The sequence below is a fragment of the Protopterus annectens genome, chromosome 5.part0 (assembly GCF_019279795.1).
Source record: "Protopterus annectens isolate FY-2018-M chromosome 5.part0, PAN1.0, whole genome shotgun sequence".
In the NCBI taxonomy this organism is placed as follows: domain Eukaryota; kingdom Metazoa; phylum Chordata; order Ceratodontiformes; family Protopteridae; genus Protopterus; species Protopterus annectens.
Genome location: NC_056735.1, coordinates 312,433,908 through 312,444,944, shown reverse-complemented (window position 1 = coordinate 312,444,944; position 11,037 = coordinate 312,433,908). Strand labels below are relative to the sequence as shown.

The 11,037-nt window shown below is 41.8% G+C and overlaps 1 protein-coding gene across 1 annotated transcript in view; it reads right to left on the bottom strand.

Moving 5' to 3' along the window:
• Positions 1-4,107, bottom strand: part of SAT1 (spermidine/spermine N1-acetyltransferase 1) — a 19,954-nt gene extending 15,847 nt beyond the window's left edge. The window contains exons 1-2 of the mRNA XM_044072292.1: positions 3,755-4,107; positions 655-706 (exon numbers count right to left, since the gene is read on the bottom strand). Coding sequence (XP_043928227.1) covers positions 655-706; positions 3,755-3,898 — 196 coding nt within the window. The 5' untranslated portion in view covers positions 3,899-4,107. The remainder of the gene's footprint in view (positions 1-654; positions 707-3,754) is intronic.
• Positions 4,108-11,037: the final 6,930 nt, after the last annotated feature.

Here is an 11,037-nt window from a genome sequence, read left to right as displayed (position 1 = left end):
TAATATTCATTTTTTGAAGTAAAAGAAGGTTATCTCTAATTGTCTTTATTAAGTATAATTAACCCCCATTTCCTCAAAATTTGAAGAAAAAAAAATCAGAGTTGTCCCTGAAAATCAGGAGGAGTTGTAAGGTATGCTTGCTTAAGGTCACAAGGTAGGCAAATAAAGGCGGAGGGAATCAAACCTTATACCACAGGAGTGGTTTGTTAAAAGCTCGCAGCCTTAGTCCTAAACTACCAAGCCATCACTATTTTCCCTTCTCAATTTTCAGCTTCTTCCACTTGCTGACGACATACTGTTTGCTGTTTGTTTATACTCAGTCTCATCCCATGTGTCTTCAAGTTTGTATTCCTGTTTTCTATGTTTCCTGACGTTCCTGTCCAGAGTCTGCTTGTGGTTCATGCAAGCACCACTTTGTTCAAATTGATAACCAGTGACACCTGTAAGACCCAATGGTCTAAAACTGAGTATTTACAGCAAATACTACAGCATCCAGCTGCTCATATTGAGAATAAGACTTTTCCCAACTTTAAATTAGTGGTTAACCAAGGTGAAGGAGCCACATCAAGTTTTCATTATGTTTTCCTCATATCAATGACAAAACTTATACATACAGTATATATATATTGGTATACACACGCCCAACAGAATTACCTTTCTCTGTCAATATTACTTGATCTTCCATCTCTTCATACTTTGCCAGTTCCTGAAAGTGAAAAAATACATATTTTAATACAAGACAAACATTATAGGCTCTCCAGCATAAATTAAATGAAATTGTAGAAAAAAGGAAATTTAACTAGTGATTAAGTGTTGTACTGTAGCAATTCTGTCCACTAATCCAAAACAATGACCCCCGGAGAAAAGTTAATGTTTCCAGTCCCTTCAGTTGAAAAAGTGGGCTAGAAAATACATGTACAAAGCTATATTTCTTTGTACAGCTTAACAGTGCATCTACCACGGTTAGGGTATGGATTACATTATGTATACCCTTATGTATACTTCCCCGAATAAGCAGACCACTTCCACTAACTGCTGTATGAAGCCAAAAACATGTCCTTGCATCTCTCAACTTCTTTGCCCAAGAACTCTGAGCAAATTAAAAACAATGCGAGGACACAGGTCCAATATCAGGGGCAATTTTAAACAGTTCTATTTTTTTTTTTTTTTACAAAGTTAACAGAACAGGTTTTGCATTGATATGCATATTCTAAACAGCAAGACATATGAATTTATAATGTCTGGCACTAATGACACACTATAATCGTTGGTGATTTACCAAACAAGCAAAAGGTTTATGAGAGACAGAGCAAATATATGAAGCGAAAATAGGGACGACTGAAAAGCGTGTGCAGCTGTAAAAGCCATGCCAGTACTTACTTCTTGGCATGCCTATTTGCAGATATTTGCAGACCCCAACACCAGTGGATCCTTGGCAGTAATTTTCACACCTTACTGCTGTACAGCAGTAATAACCCCTTGGTGGTGTCACATATAAAACACCACAACATTACATAAAGCAATACCAGTATTACAGACAAACCAGAAGAACAGTTGAACACCATTAAAAAAAAAAAAAAAAACTGTCTTGTAATTTAAATATGCTTACACTCAACGCACTGTACACAAAACAACTATCCAGGACATTAACACACAAGTGTTGTTGTGACAGCCACATAACTCCTTAACTGTTAATCTCAAGTCATACACATATCCAATGTGATTCAACAACATTTACCAGGTGCCTACTGTTTCCACATTTTTTTTTTTATGTAGGAATGACTCCCACGTGTGCATTTCCAATGTGATTCAAGAATATTTATCAGATGCCATGACTCCTTGTTCCCAATGCATGCCTGAGGACCATAACCACAATCACTAGTACTCTTGAGAATTTAAAAAAAAAAAAAAAAACACACCCCGGAATTATGAGGAAAATATATACCAACAACAAAGCTACTGTACTTCTAAAATATTCCCTCTTATGAATTTCTTGGAATTGCTGCACATAGTAGAGTGGTGTTGTGGAAGGCACTCTCTCATATCAGGGATGCAATCCCCTGCAAAAAAAATGCTTTAAATGCATAAGTGTCTTGAAGTTCATTGTTCACATTTTGTTCACACTTAAATTTTTGTAGGTTCGGAATTCACTCTATCAAGTCTAGAACTTCACGTAGGCGCCCTCGTGTTAACTGTAAATATTCAGTCTCTTTATAGCGTTTTCTTGGTTAGCAGATTCTAAATAAAACTATAAAATGTGTGTTAACTGTCTGGTGAAAGAAAAGTCGCCTAATAGCTGTAAAGAAGCTAAGTGGAAACTGTATCCAACACCACCGATGGAAAAAAATGTCAAGCAGGAACACAGTAAACATATGACATCATCTCTTACATTCACATTCATCCATTAAGATATATGGCAGAAACACATTCAAGTACATCTCTCCCAGCATAAATAAATATACAAATACACAGCTAACTACATACATGTCTGCTTTGTGAAGGACACAGCGTCATCTATATTAATAAACTACTGTAGCAAATCATTAAAAAGGTTGTGGTGTCAACTCCACAACACGTGATACTACCAATATTTTCTGTATTACACATAGAAGTTACATAACAGCCGTAGGGAGTGATGAAGCATGTTCGGTACATTTCATATGCATTTATTTAACCTCTTAGTCAGAAGGCGGGTTGATCCTTGAATCCTTTATGGCAATCATCCAAGACCTTTGGTATTCACTTCAAGACAGACAGCTGATAAAATAGTTTAATCTTTGTAAGAATACATTTAGAGACTGCACTACACACAAAAACAACTTAATACTAGACAATACATGACTGTCACTACTCATTCGAAATATTTGCTCTTGAGCTACTAAGTGGGTTAGTCCCAACAAGCGAACGTCTCATTTACTGAGCAGGTCAGGGAGCTCCACACAACTCTAAAATACAGGACACCTGATACATGTAGGCAATATGACAATTATATTTCGCAAAAGATACCTCTGCTATGGAACAGGCTCCCCATCCAGTAAACAAAGTTCATCCATGTCCATTTCTAGCTCAACTTAGATCTTTAGAAGGAAAACAGAAATTATCCTAGGACTGCCACCTGTACTACTGATTCATAGGTTCACAGTTAGGTACTAGGCTATCGGCCCAAGGGCCTACGTAAGCCTAGCCGGCAAGGTTCCCTGACTTATGGACAGATACTGCTTGTAAATGCTTTATCCCAGAATGGGTCCCCTCCAGTTACCCATGGTACAATCCCAGTTATTCTCATTAGGGGAAATATATAATCATCGATCATGGGATGGTTCAGGCCAATCTTCAACCAACGGGAATAGATTATTTCGAGCAAAAACGGGAAACTTGCTAGTCTTTAAAATGGCCCGCATGGACACTTAGCCTAGTACTTCATATTAATCTATATGTAACTTTAGCTAATCTAAAGCTGTATTAATTTATCCCTCGTCTCCAGATCTACGAATGAAAGAAGACACTTACATACAGTAATCCGGAGAAAAAAAAGATAGGCGATAACGGAAAATCCAAAATGTATCACTGATAACCGCTGTACCTTATATACAGCTAAATAATCGTCAAAAATTGCAGAGTTTTATATTATTAGAAAAGAATCTCCAGTTTTCGTTTAAGCGCTTCACTTTCTACAAGAAACGTATTCGTAAGACAAAAAAAATTATTACAAAACCAACAATGCGTAACACATTATCTACCTGACTGTACGTACTTTTATAAGTCGCAGAATGTCAGCACAGTCGTCGGGCGTAGCAGGTCGTATTCTATAATTGGCCATTTTCGTCGTCTTTTGCTCTTTTTGCCTTTTCGGACGAGGTCCTCTGTACTTGAAGAGAAGTAAAAGGTGTTTCTTCATTCGTTTGACAGGAGTTTACGAGTCTCCACAGTCAGTTTGGGAGCATGGCCTGAAGGCAGCAGGACAATAATAAATATTCTCAGAGAGATACTCTGTTTTAACTGTCTTACACACTCCGTTCTTTTTGTATTTATATCCTTATCAACCTCATTCTGTCGCAATTTCCGTTATTTACTCATCAGGCTAACTCCCCCACTGATCACAAGACGCTCTGGACATTTGACGTGAAATACAGTAAAACTGTGCCAACCCCCCCCCCCCCCCCCAAAAAAAAAAGACCGTACATTTTTAAACTAAGTTGAAGTGCCATCTGGTGTTGGATAAATTAAACTGGTTAATTCTGGTTTAAATTTGATTTAGTACCTTTAGATAGCTGCTAAAAAAATCTAGGAAAAGCAGTGACACACTAAAAAGGTGTAGCAGTTTTGTAATCTTTATGGATTATACCCTCTCAACCTCTCAGAGTATGAAATTCGGACAAAGTCACAAATAATGGGAGACAAAGGCCCAAAAATAGGGGCAATTCTTACAAACATAGAAAGTTGATAGAATAGCATGTCTTTCATTAGCATGAATGTTCTGAAGTGTATGAAGTCTGAAACACAAATGATTGTCATAGGTTCATAGGATGATAATAGGCTGTTGGCCCCGAGGCCCTTATAAGTCTAGCCAACAATTTTGTCCATGTTCCCACAAAGTCAGCACCTGCTTCCCCTGTCCAGCAGGGACACAGATGGGATCCTAGGGGTGTATTTTCTGTTTCCCATCCAGTCGTCCAGGTTCTTCTTAAAGAGGGCTAGAGAGGTACTCTGCTTGACATGGTGAGGAGTCTATTCCACAGATGGGCGAATCTTTGGGACACAAATCTATCCTGCCAACAAGTTCTGTTAATGTCACAGACCAGGTTGAGGCCTTGTGTGCGGGTTGTGTGACTGGAGTTTGACTTCCGGATATGCAGCAACTCCATCAAGGCTGGGTCTGAGATGGCTTTGTATGCCAGACACAGGTCAACTCTGAGCAGTCTGTACGAGACTGAGTAGTGGGACAGGGCTTTTAGCCTGCTGTATAGGATAGTTGTTTGAGATCCTGGATTTTCCTGGTTAGGAACCTTTGTGGTCTCTCCAGCTGCTGCATGTGCTTAGTTGGCAAGGTACATGCCAAAGGGCACATTGTACTCGATAATGGGCCTGATAAGGGAGTAGTACAAGGATGTTATGACTTCCTTGTTCCTGGATGAAATACCCTTATTTATGAAGCGGGCCATGTAAAAAGCCTTCCATACAATGGAGGCAATATTGTGGTCAAAAGTCAGGTTGCTATCAACTTGGGTGCCCAAGTCCCTCATGACTGATTGTGTGCTTAGTACATTGTTTTTAATATGATAATTAGAGGGAATGCCATTTTCCCCAAAGGGAATAATGATGCATTTCTTGGCATTCAGTTTGAGGCCATGCTTCTGGCACCAGTCATTAGTTTGGGTAAGTCCCTCTTGGAGGGGAACTTAAGACGGTGTTCAGCTTACAGTCATCTGCAAACTTAGTCAGCCACAGACCACTGGTTTTGACATGCACCTCAGGAAAAGAATATCCCAAACAGTAAAGGCCCCAAGACTGATCTTTGGGGTACACTGCTCATTATGGGTCTACTACTAGAGGTGACTTCCCCTATTTTAACTGAGTGGGTTCTATCAGTGAGAGAGTTAGCTACCCATCCCGTAACATACGGGTTGATGCCTAGCTGGGGGAGTTTATCTATTATGCCCGAGTGGGGAATAGTATCGAAGGCTTTGGCTAGGTCAAGTTAGGTGGTCTTCTGCTCGTCCATGGCTTTGGTGACTGTTTTTAAGAAGTCGACCGAGTTTAACAGGCATGATCTCCCTTTGACAAAACCAAACTGCGTCGGTTCAAGCGCTTGGAGGTTGTCAATGTCCTTGTTTATAAGATCCATGATAATGTGTTCCATGGCCTTGCAGATCATGCTAGTTAGGCTGATGGGCCTATAATTGGCTGGGTCAGTGGATGCTCCACCTTTGTGTAGTGGGATGACAGTGGCTGTCCTCCATTCAGCTAAGACAAATCCAGTGCTCAGGCTTTGGTTGAATAGGGTGCCTAATGGAGCTGAGAGCTCATGCCTGAGTTCATGTAGGATACAGCCAGGGATGTTATCTGGTCTCGTGGTGACTATTTTTTGACCTTGAGAGGGCATTAAAGACCTGTTACCAGGTGATGAGGGGAGGGGGCAGGTGTTGGGGATGTCCTGGCTTTAATAATGGGGGGACAGGAGGTGAAGTTTTCACTGAACCTGTCTGCCAGCAGGTTGGCAATATATATGGCATTTGTGTGTGGGGTGTTACTGACCACTAGTTCAGAGCAGATTTGGGTGTTACCTTTGAGATTGCGGACATATGTGCAGAAGGCCTTGTGATTGTCCTTAGTGGATGTGGCCAATTTGGACTCAAAGTTAGCCTTAGAGGATTTCACCAGTGACCTTATTTGCTTGTTCAGACAAAGGAGAGATTGCTTCCAACTTAGCACCTGCTCTTTCTTGGTCCTGGACAGCAATTTATTTCCATTTATTGCTGCTGTCCACCAGACAAGTTTACTCTTCCTTGAGGAAGATGATTTGGTCCTGTCAGGTATTGCTGAATCTATACAGCTATGTAGGTGCTTATATAGTGTTTTGGTGTAGGCTTGGACATTAGTGCTAGTTCCAGCTGAAGGGACGGTGGCTGTGAAGCTGTTTATACCTGCTCTGAGAAGGTTGTAGTCAGCTTTGGAAAAGTTTTTTTGTTTGACCCTGACAGGGGGGGGGGACTTTTTTCTAAGGAGGATGACACTGTGGGGGTGCTACAGTGGCTACTCATGTTGGTTAGGACCAGGTCCAGGATATTTTCACCTCTTGTAGGGGTGTTGACCAGCTGATCCAATGCATTGGCATTGACAAAGTCAAGGAATCTCTGGGCATTCATGTTTGGGCTAGAGTAGGTCTTCCACTCTATGGTTGGGTAGTTAAAGTCACCCATGATCAGGGTACAGGGTTAAATCTTGATGGATTCAGGCAAGTCCAGATAGGTGGAGTGGGCGTCCGGTGCCATGGTTGGGGGTCTATAGCTAGCTATGATTTGAATAGGTGTTTTGACAGCAGTTAGCTGCACTTGAGTGTCTTCTGTGCATCATACCATTTGACCAGCCTGGAGGTGTGTATATCTTTGATAAATATTGAAACTCTATCTCCTTTGGCTTTGTAGTTCTCCATTTGGGGTCTGAAAGTATGGTAGGATGAGTAACCTGGTAAGGCTGCGGTGCTCTCCACAGCTTTGAACCAGGTTTCAGTGATTGTACAAATGTGAGCATCCTCCAGGGCAAGGAATGCATGCAATGAGTGCAGTTTCATGCTAAGACTCCTCAACCTTTAAATTTCGTTTAGAAGAATTTTTCATGTTGGTAATTTTGTGCTTATGACTTTGCCTAAAAAAGGCACTATGGGGGAGGCAAGAGCCTTTGCCAGAAGCCTGAAGCCCAGGGGAAACTGATGAAGGCCATCTCTGGCAAAGCATCGTGGTCTGTCAACCATGTCCTTCCAGGCTGTCAGGTACTGGATCTCCTTGGAATGACACCAGAAACTAAGCCAATTGTTAAAGTCAATCATTTTCAGTTAGTATTGAGGCATCATTCTGGGTGATGGTAGGATGCTGCTTAAGGCTAGGGACATACCTACCTGGGACACATATTCAGCGAGCTCAATCATGTCTCTCTTCATATAGTCCAGAGAGGTACGTCTCAAGTCATACATACCAACATGGAGTATGGCAGAGACGTAACAGTACCAGTTGTTAAGAGACTTGAGTGTGTGCATGATATTGCAGATTCTAACATCTGACATGCAACTTATTGTAACTTTCTCCTTGTCTAGCCTGGTGAGGGGCACATCTGTGTGTCTCACGATAGAGTCTCCTATAACTAGTATGTTGGGTTTGTGGCTGGGCCTTAGAGGCTGTGAGACACAGACGTGTGTACTATGTGTGATGCTTGGTGCTGTGGGTTGTGATGTGTGTGTGTGTTTTTGCTTTGGAGGTCTCTTTTGTTTAGGTATGTTTTTGTTGAGAACCTCCACATATGTAGGAGTGTGTTGTACAAGTGTGGATGGTGTCAGACGTGTGGTGTTCATAGTGTTTGTGCAGACAACCTAATCAGTGCCAGATGTACTGGCTTGTGACTGAGACAGCAAGGATTCTAGGTTCTTCATGTAATTGTATCTCTCACATATTATGTTCCTAGGTGGTAGTAGTAGGCGGTTGTCTGTGTACATAAGGCAGTTGCTACACTCTCTCAGGATGCCCATATCAACCAGACTAGCAGGAGAAACCATAGGAAATTATCCATCCATGGTTGTCAGAATCTGTGCAAGAGAGGTCAGTAGAGTGGGTACTATCTGAGTAGAGTACCTATAGGTGTGAGTAGGACTGGATAAAATCAGTACAGTAGCTGCAAGCGAGGGCCTCACACGGAAGTGCTGGTAAGTGAAAAAATGCAAATGAGATACCTCAGAAAGGGTTAAAACATGCAGTGGCAGTGCATGATGGGCAAACAAGTACAATATCAATCCTCCAAAGTCCAAAGAGGAGCACTGTCTTGGACGATGGCAGGAAAGTTCTGAAGGGCTTGGTACCCAAACCTGACTTTTGATCAACTCAACTTGAGTTGACTAATAGTTTGGGTGCACAAGAAGTGCTCTGATGCTTTAGAAGTTGACCGTCTTTTATGTTCTTGGCAAAACATAACCCATATAGCTTAGGAAAATGAAGAACATCAGTATATGCAGTTAGAAAGCAATTATATGGAGACTACCACAGAGGCTTGTATACTAGTAGCTCGTGCCACATTTGATCACTGTCACTTGCTCGAAATAGCAACCGCTTTAAGTCCCACCAGCCTAATCTTCCATAATGCCTTAGCTCACCCAGGAATAACGGACAACACTGGACTGAAATAGTGTCTTTGCGTGACAGCTGAAGTGTTAGTGCAGAAGCATAGTTACATGCATTCACACTGCTGTCATAACATTTTATGTCACGATCACAAAGACAGCATTTCAGTCCATCATCCTCCATTATTGCCAAACTTTTTACTATTTAATTTTTCTAGGCTTACAGGAACAATATTTAAAATCTGTCTCTAATTTTGGGCCCTTTGCTCCCCCCCCCCCATTATTTTTGGGTTTGTCCAGATTTCTTGTGCTACAGGTTGCGAGATATCGAAAAGAGAGCGCATGTAATTCTGACACGTCTTTTCATATCTCACTCACTTCACACATCATTTGCAATGCTACTGTGATGCCCCACCACTGGACCAGTAATCAAGGAGCCTCAATCCTCACCACTGGCACCAGTGGGAGATGTACACTGTGAGGATGACAAGTACACACACAGTGTTTCCAGATGCATCCCTCCGCATCAAGTGCAGTTTCCCTTAAGAGCACGCAGAGACCACAGTCGGTATGTGGGTGGTTTCTCTGTCTTTCTACAGATCCTCAATAAGACTCCCAACTCACACAGCTATAGAGTAGAAATCTCAGCTGAGTGGCCAAGACAAGACCTCTAGCACCCTCCCTGTCCAACCAGTGCTTCATGTCCCTGCCCAAGTTGCTGACACACACACTCTTTGAGGTTTGATTTACACACACACACACACACACACACACACACACACACACACACACACACACACACACCTGGGAAAGGGTGGCACAGGTTTACTAACTATGCCCCCTTTTGCCTAGACTATAAGGTAGTTATCACTGCCACTAGCCTACTCCTTATCAGCTACTTTAAGGCCATTAACAAAGGGTATCAAATCTTAGTGTGCAATATTAATATTAATACAAGTGGTAGTCTGACCAAGAGCAAGGCTATTAGAAGTAGCCTACACAGTGTCACCAAATAAATATGCAAGTACTCTCAAAACTTAAATATCGCTACACAGATCAGCCACAATGAAAGATTTAAATATGTTTAATAATAAATAATAAAAGAACAAGAAAATACTCAGTATATAATCACAGTGACATCAGAGTTAAAAATCATAGGACTGTCTCAGATAAATAAGCAAATGTCTAAACTAAGCTTTGCTATATTCCTGACTATATCCAAGAGAAGTATACTGTTCCCTAGAAACTTACTTCATCAGAGCAAGGCAGATGTTGTGGTGAATGGTTCTTGTCAGGTCCAAGACAGAATGCAGAATGCCCTGTCTCTCAGAGAATTCTCAAATTAATATCTCAAATATTACTGCTGGGATAATTTACAGAATGACATAATTTCTTGTCATATGACTATCCTAGGTGAAACCCCCATTGTTGGAATCTGGCAGTATTTAGCATCTACTTATGAAAATGCGTAGACCTCAGTCTCTCTTTGTAGCCCTTCCCAGCTCCCCTTCCACTGGAAGTCTGGTATCCTCTGACAGTGATGCCACACTGTCAGCCTGGGTACTACTACTCACCTCTGCTTTGCAGTCACTTTGTCCAAGGGAACATCAGTACCTACAAGCAGCTGTGGCTCACCTTCAGTCTCACTACTACAGGGCAGCTCCCTCCCTGAAGTAGCAACCTCACCAGTCCTGGCTTCAAGTGTGCAATCTGTCTGGGTCTCCCCCAGGCTACCAGATCCACATACTTGTCTCCAAGCCTGACTGTGTGTAACTGCATGCACACAAGGTACTGCATTATCAAAATCATTCCCTATCAGGACATCTGCAGGGATATCATCAAACACACATACTTGCTTGCTTCCTTTTCCACCCTCCCAGTCAAGGAGAACCCTAGCCAAAGGTATATGGAATGGGGCCCCTCCTAAAGCTCTGACTGAAGTAGACTTCCCAAGCAAATAGTACTCCTCTTTAACCATTACAGGCTTCACAATGGTTAGATCAGAGACTGTGTCTCTCTTAGCAGTGGTCTCCTTCTCATCTACTAAGACAGGATATAACCTATTGTGGTAGTTTGGTACCCTTCTTGTCTCCAGATAACTTACTGCTGGCATTCTGTCATTCCCACTTAGTGGCTCTGCCACCTTTTGTTCCCCACCTTTCCTCCATGGCCATCTGTATACTACATGGCCCCACTGGTTACATTTAAAATAT